This window comes from Pseudophryne corroboree, chromosome 7 (genome assembly GCF_028390025.1).
Source record: "Pseudophryne corroboree isolate aPseCor3 chromosome 7, aPseCor3.hap2, whole genome shotgun sequence".
Lineage (NCBI taxonomy): Eukaryota > Metazoa > Chordata > Amphibia > Anura > Myobatrachidae > Pseudophryne > Pseudophryne corroboree.
The window spans coordinates 28290549-28311674 of record NC_086450.1 but is presented as its reverse complement, the minus strand read 5'-3'; the positions used below and the strand labels follow the sequence as shown (position 1 = coordinate 28311674).

Here is a 21126-nt window from a genome sequence, read left to right as displayed (position 1 = left end):
CTCCAAACCACGTGGGTGTTCGGTGTCCACCCCTAAAGGAGGGGGTACTGTCAGGAATCGACTTACCAGGCTGACATCCGTCCGCCGCTGCGGACTCCGTCCTGGCTCCCTGCGGTCACCGGTCGCCTATGCCCCTGCCATGGGTCATCATCTGGATCCTGGGGGCACTGCTGAGACAGCAGGCGTGTAGCGCGCCGCGTCCCCGCTGGGCCGCGGCGTGGGCGCCGCCATGACAGTCTGCAATAGCCAGTATGCTGCGGCCAATCCGGTGCGTGGCCGCACCCACCTTTCCTGCATTCATCCAATCCCTGCGTACCATGGGGTATATAGGAGGCTACAGGTACAGCTCACAGGCATCCTGGACTTTGTGTCTATCTGCTACCTACATGAAAGGATCGGTTCCTGTCTCTCCTGAGTTCCTGGTTCTCTGCTAAGAACATTATACTCCTGGTTACTCTGCATTCTCCCGTGGAACTTCAAGGCTCAGCAATACCTGCAACCTGCATAAGGCTTCACACTCATCACCACCTTGTGTGCTTCAGCCTGCAGTTGAAGACAAACTCCAGGTGCGTTCATTTCCTCCACCTGTGACACAGCTTGCTGCTGCCAGTGCCCATCACCTGCACTGTGAGTCGGTCTCCTGCTTATGCTCAGGTTTGCCATATCATCTACTGCCTAGTTTCCCGTTTTAACCCTGCACTGGTTTCCAAGCCAGAACCATTCCATAAGACATTCTGCTCTTCTGATTTATATTCTGGATATTATTTCTCAAATTCATTTATCATTCATTTGCCATAGACTTTCAGATTCATTACTGAGTGATTGACTTTTTTCACCTGTTATTATTATTTCTGCTGCAATAACTGTTATACATCTGCCTAATAAAAATACCTTTGCGCTCATGCGCAGGAACGTTATTCAACCTCCTCGTTTCCTTCCTTCCACCTCCACTGACCCACTAGCGCCCCCTCCGGGGACACAGACCGAACACAATCTGACACTAACACAATACACAGTGATCCTCACACCCTGACCTGACCCACAGGAACTGTACAACACACAGAGCCATAAGATCCAACACAATACACAGTGATCCTCACACCCTGACCTGACCCACAGGAACTATACAATACACAGAGCCATAAGATCCAACACAATACACAGTGATCCTCACACCCTGACCTGACCCACAGGAACTGTACAATACACAGAACCATAAGATCCAACACAATACACAGTGATCCTCACACCCTGACCTGACCCACAGGAACTGTACAATACACAGAGCCATAAGATCCAACACAATACACAGTGATCCTCACACCCTGACCTGACCCACAGGAACTGTACAACACACAGAGCCATAAGATCCAACATAATACACAGTGATCCTCACACCCTAACCTGACCTGACACACAGGAACTATACAATCCACAGAGCCATAAGATCCAACACAATACACAGTGATCCTCACACCCTGACCTGACCCACAGGAACTGTACAATACACAGAGCCATAAGATCAAATAAATTACACAGTGATCCTCACATCCTGTCCTGACCCACAGGAACTGTACAACACACAGAGCCATAAGATCCAACACAATAGACAGTGATCCTCACACCCTGACCTGACCCACAGGAACTGTACAATACACAGAGCCATAAGATCCAACACAATAGACAGTGATCCTCACACCCTGACCTGACCCACAGGAACTGTACAATACACAGAGCCATAAGAGCCAACACAATACACAATGATCCTCACACCCTGACCTGACCCACAGGAACTGTACAACACACAGAGCCATAAGATCCAACACAATACACAGTGATCCTCACACCCTGACCTGACCCACATGAACTGTACAACACACAGAGCCATAAGATACAACACAATACACAGTGATCCTCACACGCTGACCTGACCCACAGGAATTGTACAATACACAGAGCCATAAGATCTAACACAATACACAGTGATCCTCACACCTTGACCTGACCCACAGGAACTGTACAGCACACAGAGCCATAAGATCCAACACAATACACAGTGATCCTCACACCCTGACCTGACCCACAGGAACTGTACAACACACAGAGCCATAAGATCTAACACAATACACAGTGATCCTCACATCCTGGCCTGACCCACAGGAACTGTACAATACACAGAGCCATAAGATCCAACACAATACACAGTGATCCTCACACCCTGACCTGACCCACAGGAACTGTACAACACACAGAGCCATAAGATCCAACACTATACACAGTGATCCTCACACCCTGACCTGACCCACAGGAACTGTACAATACACAGAGCCATAAGAGCCAACACAATACACAGTGATCCTCACACCCTGTCCTGACCCACAGGAACTGTACAACACACAGAGCCATAAGATCCAACACAATACACAGTGATCCTCACACCCTGACCTGATCCACAGGAACTGTACAATACACAGAGCCATAAGATCCAACACAATACACAGTGATACTCACACCCTGACCTGACCCACAGGAACTGTACAACACACAGAGCCATTAGATCCAACACAATACACAGTGATCCTCACACCCTGATCTGACCCACAGGAATTGTACAATACACAGAGCCATAAGATCCAACACAATAAACAGTGATCCTCACACCCTGACCTGACCCACAGGAACTGTACAATACACAGAGCCATAAGATCCAACACAATACACAGTGATCCTCACACTCTGACCCACAGGAACTGTACAATACACAGAGCCATAAGATCTAACACAATACACAATGATCCTCACACCCTCACCTGACCCACAGGAACTGTACAATACACAGAGCCATAAGATCCAACACAATACACAGTGATCCTCACACCCTGACCTGACCCACAGGAACTGTACAACACACAGAGCCATAAGATCCAACATAATACACAGTGATCCTCACACCCTGACCTGACCCACAGGAACTGTACAACACACAGAGCCATAAGATCTAACACAATACACAGTGATCCTCACACCCTGACCTGACCCACCGGAACTGTACAATACACAGAGCCATAAGATCCAACACAATAGACAGTGATCCTCACACCCTGACCTGACCCACAGGAACTGTACAATACACAGAGCCATAAGATCCAACACTATACACAATGATCCTCACATCCTGACCTGACCCATAGGAACTGTACAATACACAGAGCCATAAGATCCAACATAATACACAGTGATCCTCACACCCTGACCTGACCCACAGGAACTGTACAACACACAGAGCCATAAGATCCAACACAATACACAGTGATCCTCACACCCTGACCTGACCCACAGGAAATGTACAATATACAGAGCCATAAGATCCATCACAATACACAGTGATCCTCACACCCTGACCTGACCCACAGGAACTGTGCAACACACAGAGCCATAAGATCCAACACTATACACAGTGATCCTCACACCCTGACCTGACCCACCGGAACTGTACAACACACAGAGCCATAAGATCCAACACTATACACAGTGATCCTCACACCCTGACCTGACCCACAGGAACTGTACAATACACAGAGCCATAAGAGACAACACAATACACAGTGATCCTCACACCCTGTCCTGACCCACAGGAACTGTACAACACACAGAGCCATAAGATCCAATATAATACACAGTGATCCTCACACCCTGACCTGACCCACATGAACTGTACAATACACAGAGCCATAAGATCCAACACAATACACAGTGATCCTCACACCCTGACCTGACCCACAGGAAATGTACAATATACAGAGCCATAAGATCCATCACAATACACAGTGATCCTCACACCCTGACCTGACCCACAGGAACTGTACAACACACAGAGCCATAAGATCCAACACTATACATAGTGATCCTCACACCCTGACCTGACCCACAGGAACTGTACAACACACAGAGCCATAAGATCCAACATAATACACAGTGATCCTCACACCCTGACCTGACCCACAGGAACTGTACAACACACAGAGCCATAAGATCCAACACAATACACAGTGATCCTTACACCCTGACCTGACCCACAGGAACTGTACAACACACAGAATACACAGTGATCCTCACACCCTGACCTGACCCACAGGAACTGTACAATACACAGAGCCATAAGATCCAATACAATACACAGTGATCCTCACACCCTGACCTGACCCACAGGAACTGTACAATACACAGAGCCATAAGATCCAACACAATACACAGTGATCCTTACACCCTGACCTGACCCACAGGAACTGTACAACACACAGAGCCATAAGATCCAACACAATACACAGTGATCCTCACACCCTGACCTGACACACAGGAACTGTACAATACACAGAGCCATAAGATCCAACACAATACACAGTGATCCTCACACCCTGACCTGACACACAGGAACTGTACAGCACACAGAGCCATAAGATCCAACACAATACACAGTGATCCTCACACCCTGACCTGACCCACAGGAACTGTACAACACACAGAGCCATAAGATCCAACACAATACACAGTGATCCTCACACCCTGACCTGACCCACAGGAACTGTACAATACACAGAGCCATAAGATCCAACACAATACACAGAGATCCTCACACCCTGACCTGACCCACAGGAACTATACAACACAGAGAGTAATAAGATACAACACAATACACAGTGATCCTCACACCCTGACCTGACCCACAGGAACTGTACAACACACAGAGCCATAAGATCTAACACAATACACAGTGATCCTCACACCCTGACCTGACCCACAGGAAATGTACAATACACAGAGCCATAAGATCCAACACAATACACAGTGATCCTCACACCCTGACCTGACCCACAGGAACTGTACAATACACAGAGCCATAAGATCAAACACAATACACAGAGATCCTCACACACTGACCTGACCCACAGGAACTATACAACACAGAGAGTAATAAGATACAACACAATACACAGTGATCCTCACACCCTGACCTGACCCACAGGAAATGTACAATACACAGAGCCATAAGATACAACACAATACACAGCGATCCTCACACCCTGACCTGACCCACAGGAACTGTACAACACACAGAGCCATAAGACCCAACACAATACACAGTGATCCTCACACCCTGACCTGACCCACAGGAACTGTACAATACACAGAGCCATAAGATCTAACACAATACACAGTGATCCTCACACCCTGACCTGACCCACAGGAACTGTACAACACACAGAGCCATAAGATCCAACACAATACACAGTGATCCTCACACCCTGACCTGACTCACAGGAACTGTACAACACACAGAGCCATAAGATACAACACAATACACAGCAATCCTCACACCCTGACCTGACCCACAGGAACTGTACAACACACAGAGCCATAAGACCCAACACAATACACAGCGATCCTCACACCCTGACCTGACCCACAGGAACTGTACAATACACAGAGCCATAAGATCTAACACAATACACAGTGATCCTCACACCCTGACCTGACCCACAGGAACTGTACAATACACAGAGCCATAAGATCCAACACAATACACAGTGATCCTCACACCCTGACCTGACCCACAGGAACTGTACAATACACAGAGCCATAAGATCTAACACAATACACAGTGATCCTCACACCCTGACCTGACACACAGGAACTGTACAATACACAGAGCCATAAGATCCAACACAATACACAGTGATCCTCACACCCTGACCTGACCCACAGGAACTGTACAACACACAGAGCCATAAGATCCAACACAATACACAGAGATTCTCACACCCTGACCTGACACACAGGAACTGTACAACACACAGAGCCATAAGATCCAACACAATACATAGTGATCCTCACATCCTGACCTAACCCACAGGAACTGTACAACACACAGAGCCATAAGATCCAACACAATACACAGTGATCCTCACACCCTGACCTGACCCACAGGAACTGTACAATACACAGAGCCATAAGATCCAGCACAATACACAGAGATCCTCACATCCTGACCTGACCCACAGGAACTGTACAATACACAGAGCCATAAGATCCAACACAATACACAGAGATCCTCACACCCTGACCTGACACACAGGAACTGTACAACACACAGAGCCATAAGATCCAACACAATACACAGTGATCCTCACACCCTGACCTGACCCACAGGAACTGTACAACACACAGAGCCATAAGATCCAACACAATACACAGTGATCCTCACACCCTGACCTGACCCACAGGAACTATACAACACAGAGAGTAATAAGATACAACACAATACACAGTGATGTGGTTACTGGTATAAAGAGATACTGAAACAATATATCCAGCTGACTGTATAACAATAGAGCCATGCACTCAGGTGACTGAACGTAACAACCACACAACAGTATAATCATATAATACTGTAGTAATTAGTAAATGAATGTTATTTCTATACATACAGGTGGTATGTGGTAATTTGCTGCTCACACCCACCAACCAACACTTATAGATGTGTTATATACACTGCAATAGAACCATTATCTTCCAATACAAGCCTGAGACAATGTGTGCCTCCTGGTAAGTACAGCCTGGCCTCCATCAACCAGACAGAACTGGGTATTTGGGCTTACTCATACATGCTTAGGTCTCTGCCACATGAACAGGGCTGTATAAAGAAGCCTAGAACAGTAATGGCGGTGGCACATGCCACACTGCCCCTGCCACACTGCCCCTGTCAAATCACATGCCACACTGCCCCTGCCAAATCACATGCCACACTGCCCCTGCCATGGCAGAAGAAAATCACTGCTTCATTATAGGGGCTCTATGAGAAAACAAAGTTTTAAAAAAATGATTTAAACTTTATTTTTTATTGTTTTTAAATAACTCTGCCTACTAAATATAAATGGAAGCGCGAGACTGGGCTGTCACTTTCCCTACACATGTGTGCGCCGGCCCAATTACCCCTTACCACTGACATTGGGGGGAATTCAGATCTGATCGCTGCTGTGCGTTTTTGCACAGCGGGTGATCAGGTAGTCACTGCGCAAGCGTAAGCACAACTATGCGCACATGCGTCAGACAACAACAAAGGGCATCGCCGGTCAGCAACGGGATGGTGCAAAAAATCTGATTGCACGGGTGTTCACAAGGTGATTGGCAGGAGGAGGCCGTTTGCGGGAGGTAACTGACCGTTTACTGGGAGTGTCCGGATAAACGCAGGCGTGTCCAAGCGTTTTCAGGGAGGGTGTGTCACGTCAGCTCCGGCCCCGATCAGCCTGTTCTCATCGCACTGTAGGAGTAAGTCCTGGGCTGCGCAGAGATCGCACACAGTGGATTTTTGCAGCTCGGCATACACATGCGATCGCACACTTGCACGGCAAATTTACACTCCCCATGGAGGCGGCGACTATCTGATCGCAGGACAGCAAAGTTTGCAGCCCAGTGATCAGGTGTGAATCGCCCCCATTGTCCCCACAGCAGCTGGGCACCGCTGCCCGGCGAGATCTTATTGATAGGTCATTGAGGCTAATTCAGATGTGATGGAGTTGCTGTCACTTCCTTGGAAGCAGCAGTGATAGCGCTGTATGGTGATGCAGCAGGAGAGACGTCTATTACACACCAATCCGACCTGCATCCAAGGTCCGCAACATCGCTCACTCACCATCAGGCAGCTTGAGGCACCCATAGGGACACGCAAGCCGTCCGTCCCAGAGTTCAGGAGATTCGTGGCTTCTTCCCTCTCTCTAAATGGTGGTGAGATGCCTCCATTGTGGGAAACAGAGGCCATCGCTGCCTCCTCACCATCCCCCAAACGGCAGCAGACTGTCAATCACTAACAGTCTGCTGCCATCCTGCTTCCTACATCACAGGACTCATTGTGCAAGCGCAGAACGGGTCCTGTGCATGTGCGAAGTACCGACCATCATTGCTTTGCACATGAAGTAGCAGATCCGACGGGATCTGAATGACCGTCATTGTTTCCGGTCAGATAAAAAAAGAGATTTTGTATTATGTAGATTCCACGTTCTGTCTGGAATTACGATGCCTCATTTCGTCATTTTTGGCAAATTATTTAGCAGATCCTTTAGAAATGCTTTAAAAAAAAAAAACACTGAAAAATATATTTTTGGGAGGCTATTAAAAGCTGCCTGGAATTGGAGTTACGTCTTATACTCAGGACAAAGCGGTTCTTAGTTTTGAAATTCACTTTCATTGTGACATTTGGATAACGACACAGTGGCCGGGATTTACAGAGACTCCAAGAAACTCAGATAAAATAATTTGCTCATCCTCAGCCAGCAGTGAGATAGTGAAGGGCTGACACAGGAACCTGTACATGTAGGGGGAACAAGTCACATTGCCGACAGGTACCATGTCCACATTCATAATGATGACAGTATTACTCAGTATTCACTACTGAAAGAGAGGGGAAGGGGCCACAGTTAACAGTTATGTTGCAGGGATATTCAGAAAAATGAAACAAGTACATTTACAGAGGAGAAGATCCTAACAGAACTCTCAAAGCTGAAAGTGGAAAAATCTATGGGGCCAGATGGGATACATCCAAGGATACTAAAAGAGCTTAAAGAGGTGCTGGCAGCACCATTAACAGAATTATTCAACCAATCACTAGCTACAGGAGTAATTCCAGAGGACTGGAAAAGAGTGAACGTAGTCCCACTGCACAAAAGTGGAAGCAACTACCGACCAGTGACCCTTACATCAGTAGTAGGGAAATTGATGGAAACATTCTTAAAAGAAAGAGTTGTAGATTATCTCAAATCCGGCAATTTACAGGATACCAAACAGCATGGACTCACTGGGGGATGATCATGTTAAACAAACCTTATTGACTTTTTTTGACTGTGTGACTAAAGTAATAGATAAAGATGGAGCCTTAGATATAGCTTATCTAGACTTTAGTAAGGCTTTTGACACTTTCCCACATCGCAGCCTGCTAAATAAACTTGAAAGCTTGGGATTGGATACTAAGATGGTTGAATGGATAGAAAACAGAGAGTTGTAATAAATGGAGTGCATTCACAGGAGGGAAATGTTACCAGTGGAGGTCCCCAGGGATCTGTATTTGGACCAGTGCTTTTCAATATCTTTATTGGTGGCATTGCAAATGGCATTAAAGGGAAAGAATGCCCTTTTGCAGATGACACAAAGGTATGCAACAGGGTAGACACACCAGGAGAGGTAAAACTAATGATTGATGATCTAGGTAGACTAGAGGAATGGTCAACAGTGTGGCAATTCACAGTTTAATACCCAAAAATGCAAAATCATGCACTTGGATCAAAAAAATCTAAATATAGTATTAATGGCACTATACTGGAAACTACTGAGGAGGAAAGGGATCTAGGAGTCACTATTTCAGGTGACATAAAGGCAGGTTAGCAATGTAACAAAGCAATGAGGAAGGCTAGTCAGATGCTTGGCTGCATTGGGAGAGGAATCAGCAGCAGAAAGAAAGTAGTGATAATGCCACTGTATAGGTTATTGGTACGGCCTCATCTAGAATACTGTGTCCAATTCTGGAGGCCATATCTTCAAAAGGATATTAATACATTAGAGCAGGGGTGGGGAACCTTTTTTCTACCAAGGGCCATTTGGATAGTTATAAAATCCTTCGGGGGCCATACAAAAATGATCAACTTAAAAATGACCCTGTCCCCCAGTAGTTCTGCCCCTCAGAGGTATTAAGTGCGCGCGCCTTCGGCGCTCGTGCCAAAAAATGGGTGTGTCCAATAAAAATGGAATGTGATACACATATGCCCCCAATAGTGCAGTGCCAGATACACATATGCCAGTGCAGTGCCAGATACACAAGTGCCCCCACAGTGCCAGATATACAAATGCCCCCACAGTGCCAGATCCACAAATGCCCCCCGCAGTGCCAGATCCACAAATGCCCCCCACAGTGCCAGATCCACAAATGCCCCCACAGTGCCAGGTATACAAATGCCCCCACAGTGCCAGGTATACAAATGCCCCTACAGTGCCAGGTATACAAATGCCCCAACAGTGCCAGGTATACAAATGCCAGATCCATAAATGCCCCCACAGTGCCAGGTATACAAATGCCCCCACAGTGCCAGATCCACAAATGCCCCCACAGTGCCAGGTATACAAATGCCTCCACAGTGCCAGATCCAGAAATGCCCCCACAGTACCAGGTATACAAATGCCCCAACAGTGCAAGGTAAACAAATGCCCCCATATTGCCCCCCCCACCCCACCCCCAACAGACTGTGCTGCTCACCGCTGCTGCTTCTCCGTCCGGCGGTGTGTTTCAGCTGTCAGGGGGTCAGGGCAGCAGCGGCAGCATGTAGGATCTCAAACCAGCCGCCGGTTTGTGAGCCAATCAGAGCTCGCAAACCGGCAGCGGCGGCTGCTGATTGGCTTCCGGTCTGCGAGCTCTGATTGGCTCACGAACCGGCGGCTGGTTTGAGATCTTACCCGCCACTGCCGCCGGATATGTAGCTGTGCTCTCCTCCCTGCCCTGACAGCTGAGACACGCTGCCGCCGGACTGAGCGGCGGCGTGTCTCGCCAACACAAGTAGGTGGGCCGGAACAAACGGCTTTGCGGGCCACGTACGGCCGGCGGGACGGAGGTTCCCCACCCCTGCATTAGAGACTGTACAAAGAAGGGCAACTAAAATGGTGCATGGCCTACATCACAAAACATACCCAGAAAGACTAAGAAATCTCAGTATGTATAGTGTGGAGCAGAGAAGGGAAAGGGGGGACATGATAGAAACTTTCACATATATCAAGGGTCTTACCAAAGTCCAGGAGGGAAACATTCTCCAAATGAAGAGAAGCAATAGGACACGAGGACATGCACTGAGACTGGAGGGGGGTAGGTTCAGGGGAAATTTGAGGAAAAATTACTTCACAGAAAGGGTAGTAGACAAGTGGAATAGCCTCCCATCAGAGGTGGTAGAAGCTAAGACTGTAGAGCAATGTAAACATGCATGGGATAGACATAAACATATCCTTACAAGGAAATAAGGATCAAATGAGGTTTGAGGTAAAAATACGGTAATAAATGGACAGACTAGATGGGCCGAGGGGTTCTTATCTGCAGTCACATTTTATGTTTCTATGGCCCTCATTCCGAGTTGTTCGCTCGCTAGCTGCGTTTAGCAGCATTGCACACGCTAGGCCGTCGCCCTCTGGGAGTGTATCTTAGCTTAGCAGAATTGCCAACGAAAGATTAGCAGAACTGCTAATAAATAATTCTTTGCAGTTTCTGAGTAGCTCCAGACCTACTCACAGATTGCGATTAGTTCAGTCCGTTTAGTTCCTGGTTTGACGTCACAAACACACCCAGCGTTTGGCCAGCCACTCCCCCGTTTCTCCAGACAATCCTGCATTTTTCCCTGACACGCCTGCGTTTTTTTGCAAACGCTGGGAAAATGCTGAGTTACCACCTAGAAACGCCCCTTTCCTGTCAACCATTTACCGATCAGCAGAGCGACTGAAAAGCGCCGCAAAATCCACAGCAAATCTGCTACGTTTTTAGTTAAATAACTAAGCACATGCGCCCTGCGTGCCTTGCGCATGCGCAGTTTGCAACAAATCGCAACATAGCGAAAATCGGCAACGAGTGAACAACTCGGAATGACCCCCTATGTTTCTAACACAATTTTGACATCCTCAGAATACAGGTTGAGTATCCCATATCCAAATATTCCAAAATACAGAATATTCTGAAATACGGAATTTTTTGAGTGAGAGTGAGATAGTGAAACCTTTGTTTTCTAATGGCTCAATGTACACAAACTTTGCTTAATACACAAAGTTATTAAAAGAATTGTATTAAATGACCTTCAGGCTGTGTGTATAAGGTGTATATGAAACATAAATGAATTGTGTGAATGTACACACACTTTGTTTAAAGCACAAAGTTATTAAAAATAATTAAAAATATTGGCTAAAATGACCTTCAGGCAGTGTGTATAATGGCCCTCATTCCGAGTTGTTCGCTCGGTAAATTTCATCGCATCGCAGCGATTTTCCGCTTAGTGCGCATGCGCAATGTCCGCACTGCGACTGCGCCAAGTAAATTTGCTATGAAGTTAGGATTTTTACTCACGGATTTTTCTTCGCTCAGGCGATCGTAGTGGGATTGACAGGAAATGGGTGTTTCTGGGCGGAAACAGGCCGTTTTATGGGCGTGTGGGAAAAAACGCTACCGTTTCCGGAAAAAACGCAGGAGTGGCTGGAGAAACGGGGGAGTGTCTGGGCGAACGCTGGGTGTGTTTGTGACGTCAAACCAGGAACGACAAGCACTGAACTGATCGCAGATGCCGAGTAAGTCTGAAGCTACTCTGAAACTGCTAAGAAGTTTGTAATCGCAAAATTGCGAATACGTCGTTCGCAATTTTCAGATGCTAAGATTCACTCCCAGTAGGCGGCGGCTTAGCGTGAGCAACTCTGCTAAAATCGCCTTGCGAGCGAACAACTCGGAATGACCTCCAAGGTGTATATGAAACACAAATGCATTCTGTGCTTAGACTTAGGTCCCATCACCATGATATCCCATTATGGTATGGAATTATTCCAAAATACAGAAAAATCCGATATCCAAAATACCTCTGGTCCCAAGCATTTTGGATAAGGGATACTCAACCTGTATTAACATCTGAAATGTTGCCATGAGAAATGTCTGCATTCTTGGTTAGATGCCCCAAGGAGAGATAGAGTTAAGTTGGGGGCAGGGGAGATAGTACTTGGGGTAGGGGTGTGCCGGAAACCCGAAGCAGTGCTGGACCTGCTGCTACCGTCTGGGCCCCCAGTGACGTTAGGTTGACTTTCTACCATATTGATACTGTATGTCATCCGTGTAGATATGATGAATTACAACATGATAACTGTCAAATAACCACACCGCCCTTCAAGCAAGGCACAATGCAGCTGCATCTAGCGATTTTGTCGTAGACTGCGCATCTTTGCGCATGTCTGAGCTATTTTTGAGTTGGATACATATTGGTCCTTTCTCTCCATCCATCATGTGGGCGAGACTGGGTGGCAGCTGGGCATACGCATATAATATAACCATATCACAGGTGTGACGTCATTGGTACATCATATTCGTGTGCATGCCAAGGGGCGCCTACTTCAGCTGTATCTCTTACACCTAGCACTAACATAGGGAAGGTGTGAGTGCCAATAATAGTGATGACAGCTGCCCTAGACAGTGGAGGGCACAGGTTGGTGCAGATGAAGAGATCCGCGTGACTTACAATATGCGCGGATAATCGCACTACACTTCCATTTACGTCCAGTGTATGGAATTTCTGCAGAGCTGCGTGCAACTGGAATCAGGATCGTACTGTACATTGTGATTCCACTGGCATATCACCCGTGGGTGCTGAGTGCCCATTGTTTACTGTGACTTACCAGCTGGCACTAATGTATCTGCCTTAGGTACAGTGTATGTATTATATAATGCCAGTTACAAAGTGCTATTGGCATATCACCCGTGGGTGCTGAGTGCCCATTGTTACCAACACAAGCATCCAAGTGCTGCCCCAAAACAAGTGCCACCTCTAGGCACGTACCTAACGGGGAATTTGCCACTGGGCTAAGGGCGGCACTTGTTGGGGGAAGGGGGGCGCTTGGATGCTTGTGTTGGTACTGTCAGCCCAAAAAGTACCAGTAACTGCAAAATATTTCCACTGCACTGTACCATATGCCATCTTAAACGGGGGTTAAATGGGTAGGACATGCAAATACTGCCCCTGTAAGCTGCCCTACTTAGTAAATATGTATACAAACTTAAAAATTAAAAAAAATTGTCACAGTGGAGTTTTTCATTATTCTATTAAATTGGCTTTCAATAAATTAGAGTTTATACCCAAATCAATGAAAATAATAAAATTAGGGAGACAGTGGGCATCCGTTACTGTTGTTCCTAGCGGTGCCCTCACCCCTAAATCCGCCCCTGACCAGGGGGACTAGTAGCTGGTAGATGGCACTGGTCCCCCGGGTGGGTAAGCTGAGGATCTGGAACTTTGAGTGCACAGTGTGAAGTGACATTGGCATTTTATTTAAGGATCTCAGCAGCACTGGTCTGCTCTCTCTCTCTCTCTGTGCCATTCCCCTGCTCCCACCATCAGTGAGTGAGGCACCAGGGTGGCACTTGTTCAGGTGTAAAAGAAAAAGGAAGACATGGAGGTTTGAGGCTTTCTCTCAGGATTTATATAACTGTGAGACAGTGTGGATACCACATACATTTACAGTATCCGGACTCCAGGTCGACAACAAAAAGGTCGACACACCTTAGGTCGACGCCAATTGGTCGACACACCTTAGGCCAACATGGACAAAAGGTCGACATGGACAAAAGGTCGACAGAAACAAGGTCAACATGGAAAAAGACTTTTTTTATCAGGCGCTAATATCAAATGCTATAAAAAACCCTTTTGGATATAATAACAATCAGCTGCAAAGAGTTAATGACCTGGGGTTAGCAGGTCAATCAAATTGCACTGGGCCACCCAAGTGCAATTAACCACAAAACTCCAATTGTTAGAAACTTTTGCGCTATATTATAAATTTATATGATATGGCTGACGAAAATAACAGACTCCTATTGAATTAAAAATGTTTAATAATATATGAATAATCACAAATCATAAAACAAGACCGGTCTTAGTAGTTTAAACATCTAAGATGACAAGTATATATACTTTCCAATAAAAGGAGGTGGACTTAAGCATATTCTGTGCACAGAGGTGTAAAAACTAGCTCTATAGCTAAATGACTTGATTTACAAAGTGAAAAAAATAGATCAAGTGTAGCTGCTGGTAGAACCCGTATAATAGATGTTTCCAATAGACAGTCACTTTGTATCAAAGTTCCTTTGAATGTAATAATCCAACATAGGTAAGTAAAATGAATGAGAGCCGTTTTCAACCGGAATCTTACGTGAGGTGTGAGCAAGTAGTATCAGCAGGAGTACATCCCGACGTCCACCACACTGGCTTCTAGCTGCGGGGAAAACGGCACCTGCACTGGCGCCTGCTACAACCTGTCCTGCTCGGTCTGAATGCTCCACAGGTCTCCACCTCTACGTGCCGTTTGCGGGCACCGGTGAGCGGCTCCTCTCCACTCAAGAATAAACAACCAGCAGATGAATGCTGCGGCCGGTATGTACTACGGGTCTAACTCCAGCTGGGGTCCAACAGTTCAGCTTCTGACGCGTTTCGCTCCTCCCACAGGGGCTTCCTCAAAGGAGTGGAGAGGAGCCGCTCACCGGTGCCCGCAAACGGCATGTAGAGGTGGAGACCTGTGGAGCATTCAGACCGAGCAGGACAGGTTGTAGCAGGCGCCAGTGCAGGTGCCGTTTTCCCCGCAGCTAGAAGCCAGTGTGGTGGACGTCGGGATGTACTCCTGCTGATACTACTTGCTCACACCTCACGTAAGATTCCGGTTGAAAACGGCTCTCATTCATTTTACTTACCTATGTTGGATTATTACATTCAAAGGAACTTTGGCCCTCATTCCGAGTTGATCGGTCGCAAGGCGAATTTAGCAGAGTTACACACGCTAAGCCTACGCCTACTGGGAGTGTACCTTTGCTTCTTAAAATTGCGACCGATGTATTCGCAATATTGCGATTACAAACTACTGAGCAGTTTCTGAGTAACTTCAACCTTACTCTGCCTGTGCGATCAGTTCAGTGCTTGTCGTTCCTGGTTTGACGTCACAAACACACCCAGCGTTCGCCCAGACACTCCTCCGTTTCTCCAGCCACTCCTGCGTTTTTTCCGGAAACGGTAGCGTTTTCAACCACACGCCCATAAAACGCCGTGTTTCCGCCCAGTAACACCCATTTCCTGTCAATCACATTACGATCGCCGGAGCGACGAAAAAGCCGTGAGTAAAAATACTATCTTCATTGTTAAATTACTTGGCGCAGTCGCAGTGCGAATATTGCGCATGCGTACTAAGCGGATTTTCATTGCGATGCGATGAAAAATACCGAGCGAACAACTCGGAATGAGGGCCATTGATACAAAGTGACTGTCTATTGGAAACATCTATTATACGGGTTCTACCAGCAGCTACACTTGATCTATTTTTTTGACTTTGTAAATCAAGTCATTTAGCTATAGAGCTAGTTTTTACACCTCTGTGCACAGAATATGCTTAAGTCCACCTCCTTTTATTGGAAAGTATATATACTTGTCATCTTAGATGTTTAAACTACTAAGACCGGTCTTGTTTTATGATTTGTGATTATTCATATATTATTAAATATTTTTAATTCAATAGGAGTCTGTTATTTTCGTCAGCCATATCATATAAATTTATAATATAGAGCAAAAGTTTCAACATGGAAAAAGGTCGACATGAGTTTTTCACAATTTTTTTCTTTTTTGGAACCTTTTCATACTTAACGATCCACGTGGACTACGATTGGAACGGTAATCTGTGCCGAGCGAAGCGGAGCGGAGCGAAGGCACCATGCCCGAAGCATGGCGAGCGAAGCGAGCCATGCGAGGGGATGCGGTGCACTAATTGGGGTTCCCGGTCACTCTACGAAGAAAACGACACCAAAAAAACATTAAAAAACTCATGTCGACCTTTTTCCATGTCGAGCTTGTTCCTGTCGACCTTTTGCCCATGTCGACCTTTTGTACATGCCGACCTACGGTGTGTCGACCAATTGGCGGCGACCTAAGGTGTGTCAACCTTTTTGTTGTCGACCTGGAGTCCCAGACCCACATTTACATGTTAACCCTTCAGAGCATCTAAGTTGGGACATAAATCTTATCCTGGATGAGGCTATTCTATGGAAGCGAGGTGACGCCTCCTGTCTCTACTGGCTGATCTTTGGATCTCATTGCGCCCTTTAAATACGACCTACCTGTGTTGTGTGTACAATGTGACCATCACCAGATGTCAGTGACATATCTACAATGGATGATGGAGGGAATATAGATGTAATTACAGACCAACAGCCCTGTGCAATGTGCAATGTGCAATGTGCCTTATGCTGTCATTCCATCTACATACACAGTACTCTTATTATATAGGGTATAAATAATATTATAAATAGATATAAGGTAAAGCACGAGGGAACTTGCTGCGCTATGTAAGAAACTGTCCATAAATAAAAAATAAATAAAAATTATTTACATTGTTCAAAATTTGACATATCGCCAATAGAGTAAAATCTCTGGGGAAAGGGGGGTTTGTAATAATTTCCACTTACTAGAAATATAGGAGTCAGTAAGCTTGGACCCCCAATACTGATCTCACAGCCCCCAGGTATTATCCGGAATAACACTCAGACCTGCAATACTCTCTGCAGCGTAACCCAGCTTATGCTCAGCAGCACCCACAGCTCAGAGATGCCGGATAATGTCAGGGTGGATAATGCTGACATGGAACAAGTCATCACTAGACACAGGCAGCAACGCTACCTCCTGTGCGTGCCAGATCATGTGCTGGATAATGTTGACATCAGCCAGACGCCCGGGTGTCCTCCTCGTGTTACCCGCTGTAACCCCTGAAGACAACAAGCGGCTGAGTCCCTGCCCTCATAGTTACCCCGACGCCCCAGATGACCCGAGGCACCCGGCAATTCCTGCACACCGGCCATTAACCCCAGTCACCCGCCTCACCCGCCACACCCGCTGTCATCACCCCGGTCTCACATGTTACTCAGAGGTGGTGCCCTAAACTCCTTCCAGCCACCCGGCGGTCACCTACCTGATTATTCACGGTCTCGCACATCACCTTTTACTCCTGTCACCCTCCTCTCTCACCCGGGCACACCCGTCACCCCTACACCGCCTCCAGTCTCACCCCATCCTCCTATATCCCTCAGCTCACCCGCCTTCATTCCCCGGGCGCACCCCTCACCCTCCTCTGTCCCCCGGACTCCCCTGTCACCCTCCTCCGTCCTCCGGGTGCCACCATCAGCCCCCCCTATCACCTGTAACTCTCACCCGTCTGCCCAGTCACCCCTTTCCGACAATAATCTGACAGGTGCACTGCTTCTCATCTGTCATTCTCACCCGGTTACCCTAATCTCAGTTATATATCACCCCCCCTACGCTCTTCCTCCCTTACCCCGTCCCCCAATATCACCTGTCAGTCATCCCCATCACTAGTCTCATTCTACCCCCTCCCCAGATACCCCGGTCTCATTCTACCCCCTCTCCAGATACCCCGGTCTCATTCTACCCCATCCCCAGATACCCCGGTCTCATTCTACCCCATCCCCAGATACCCCGGTCTCATTCTACCCCCTCCCCAGATACCCCGGTCTCATTCTACCCCCTCCCCAGATACCCCGGTCTCATTCTACCCCCACCCCAGATACCCCAGTCTCGTCTGTCCCCTTCATCTATCCCAAGGTCACCCCGACCCGGTCTCATCCCTCACCTGTAGCCATTTCTCACCTCTCCACCCCCGCCCCACTAGTCTGGCTGTCCCCGATCATCCCCTCACCCTCGGGTTTAAACTGTCACCTGGTCTCCACTCCACCTGCTGTCCTGTCCCGCGGGACTCACATGTCCCCTGGTCTTCCTCCCCCTACTGTCCCGGCCTCTGAGCTCATCTGTCTCCACAGCGCCCTACCCCAGGTCTCACCTGTCTCTCCCATCTCCCTCCCCCGAATCTCACCTGTCTCCCCCTCCCCCGAGGTCTCACCTGTCTCTCCCAGCTCCCTCCCCAGGGGTCTCACGTGTCTCTCCCAGCTCTTCCCCCTGGTCTCACCTGTCTCCTCCAGCCCCTTCCTCAACGTCTCATCAGTCTCCCCCAGCCCTTGCCCCGGGTCTGCCTCCCCCAGCCCCTCCCCCGGGTCTCACCTGTCTCCCCTAGCCCCCTCCCCCGGGGTCTCACCTGTCTCCCCCAGCCCCACCCCCGGGTCTGTCTCCCCCAGCCCCTCCCCCGGGTCTCACCTGCCTCCCCCAGCCCCTCCTCCGAGTCTGTCTCCCCCAGCCCTCACTTGTCTCCCCAGCCCCTCCCCCTGGTCTCACCTGCCTCCCCCTGCCCCTCCACCAGGTCTCACCTGCCTCCCCAGCCCCTCCCCCGGGTCTCACCTGTCTCCCCCAGCCCCTCCCCCGGGTCTCACCTGCCTCCCCCAACCCTCTCCCCCAGATCTCACCTGCCTCCCCCAGCCCCTCCCCCGGGTCTCACCTGCCTCCCCCAGCTCCCTCCCCCTGGTCTCACCTGCCTCCCCCAGCCCCTCCCCCGTGTCTCACCTGCCTCCCCCAGCCCCTTCCCCGGGTCTCACCTGCCTCCCCCAGCCCCTCCCCTGGGTCTCACCTGCCTCCTTTAGCCCCTCCACCAGCTCTCACCTGCCTCCCCCAGCCCCTCCCCTGGGTCTGTCTCCCCAGCCCCCTCCCCCTGGTCTCCCCTGCCTCCCCCAGCCCCTCCCCCGGGTCTCACCTGCCTCCCCCAGCTCTCACCTGCCTCCCCCAGCCCCTCCCTCGGGTCTGTCAGCCCCAGCACCACCCCCGGGTCTCACCTGTCTCCCCCAACCCCTCCCCCGGGTCTCACCTACCTCCCCCTGCCCCTCCCCCGGGTCTGTCACCCCCAGCACCACCCCCGGGTCTCCCCCAGCCCCTCCCTCGGGTCTCACCTGTCTCCCACAGCCTCCTCCCCCGGGTCTCACCTGCCTCCCCCGGGTCTCACTTGCCTCCACAGCCCCTCACCGTGGTCTCACCTGTCTCCCCGAGCTCCCTCCCCATGGTCTCACCTGCCTCCCCCAGCCCCTCCCCTGGGTCTCACCTGTCTCCCCCAGCCCCTCCCCCGGGCAGCACCCCCCCCCCCCCCCCTGGGTCTCACCTGTCTCCCCCAGCCCCTCCCCCGGGTCTGTCTCCCCAGGCCCTCCCCCTGCTCTCACCTGTCTCCCCAGCTCCCTCCCCCCAGTCTCACCTGTCTTCCCCAGCCCTCTCCCCCTGGTCTCACCTGCCTCTGCCAGCTCCCTCCCCGGGTCTCACCTGCCTCCCCCAGCCCCTCCCCCGGTCTCACCTGCCTTCCCCAGCCCCTCCCCCTGGTCTCACCTGCCTCCCCCGGGTCTCACCTGTGTCCCCCAGCCCCTCCCCCTGGTCTCACCTGGCCGTTCTTGCAGAGGTCCGCCCACATGCTGGTGCCGTCGCCGCCCCGCATGAGGATGTGGTAGGTGAAGTAGTAGATGCCGGGCACCTGGCAGGTGAACTTGCCGGTGCTGGGGTCGTAGTGGTTGCCCAGGTTGGTCACCACGTCGTCGAACTTCAACAGCTCGTAGCCCTCGTGGGGGCTCTTCAGCCCGACATAGAAGGCGATGCGGGGTCCGGGGAGCGCGGCTGAGGCGGTGCCGGACACGGAGCCTCCCGAACCCCCCGCTCTGCCGGGCTCACCCCTCTCTCCTGGCGGGCCCCTGGCTCCTGGGGGTCCCGGCTCTCCTGGGGGGCCCCGGGCCCCTGGCTTCCCCGGCCTGCCCGGCTCACCCTTTGGCCCCTGGATGAAGGGCGGAGGGGCCCCGCTGAGGTCCTGCAGAGCCTCTCCCGGGGTGTTTGGGGGGTGTCCGGTGTACGGGTCACAGATCATCCTGCAGGTCCCCAGCATCTCATAGTGGCCCTGGCCCGGGGGCGGCAGCGCCAGCAGCGGGATCACAATGACCAGGACCAGGAGCATGGCGACCCCCAGGGCCACCAGCCACACCCGCCTGCGGGGCACCAGGGTGAGATCCGGAGACGGAGGATGCAGCGAGACTGCGATCTGCTCTCACCGAGCCGGGGACAGAGTGACAGGGAGGAGGGGCGGGGGGAGCGGCCACCGGGGGGCGGAGGGGGGATTGTCAGAGAGGAGGAGGGGGGGATCCCGGACCCACCCGGGGGGAACCCCTACTCCCCCACCCAGGGGGAACCCCTACTCCGGACCCCAGCATCATATATTATCACTGTATATACTGTATACTGCTGCACTCCGGCAGACACCCCCCTCCCATCTACTTCATATATACTGTATATACAAGCAGAATATTATTATACTATATTATACTATATATTATACTGCACTGCCGGGGGAAGAGCAACATTGTGTATACCCCCCCATCCTACACTGCACATATACACATAA

General features: G+C 49.7%; 1 protein-coding gene across 1 annotated transcript in view; it reads right to left on the bottom strand.

Moving 5' to 3' along the window:
* Positions 1–20776, bottom strand: part of C1QL2 (complement C1q like 2) — a 28869-nt gene extending 8093 nt beyond the window's left edge. The window contains exon 1 of the mRNA XM_063932230.1: positions 20122–20776. Coding sequence (XP_063788300.1) covers positions 20122–20682 — 561 coding nt within the window. The 5' untranslated portion in view covers positions 20683–20776. The remainder of the gene's footprint in view (positions 1–20121) is intronic.
* Between the last annotated feature and the right edge of the window lie 350 nt (positions 20777–21126).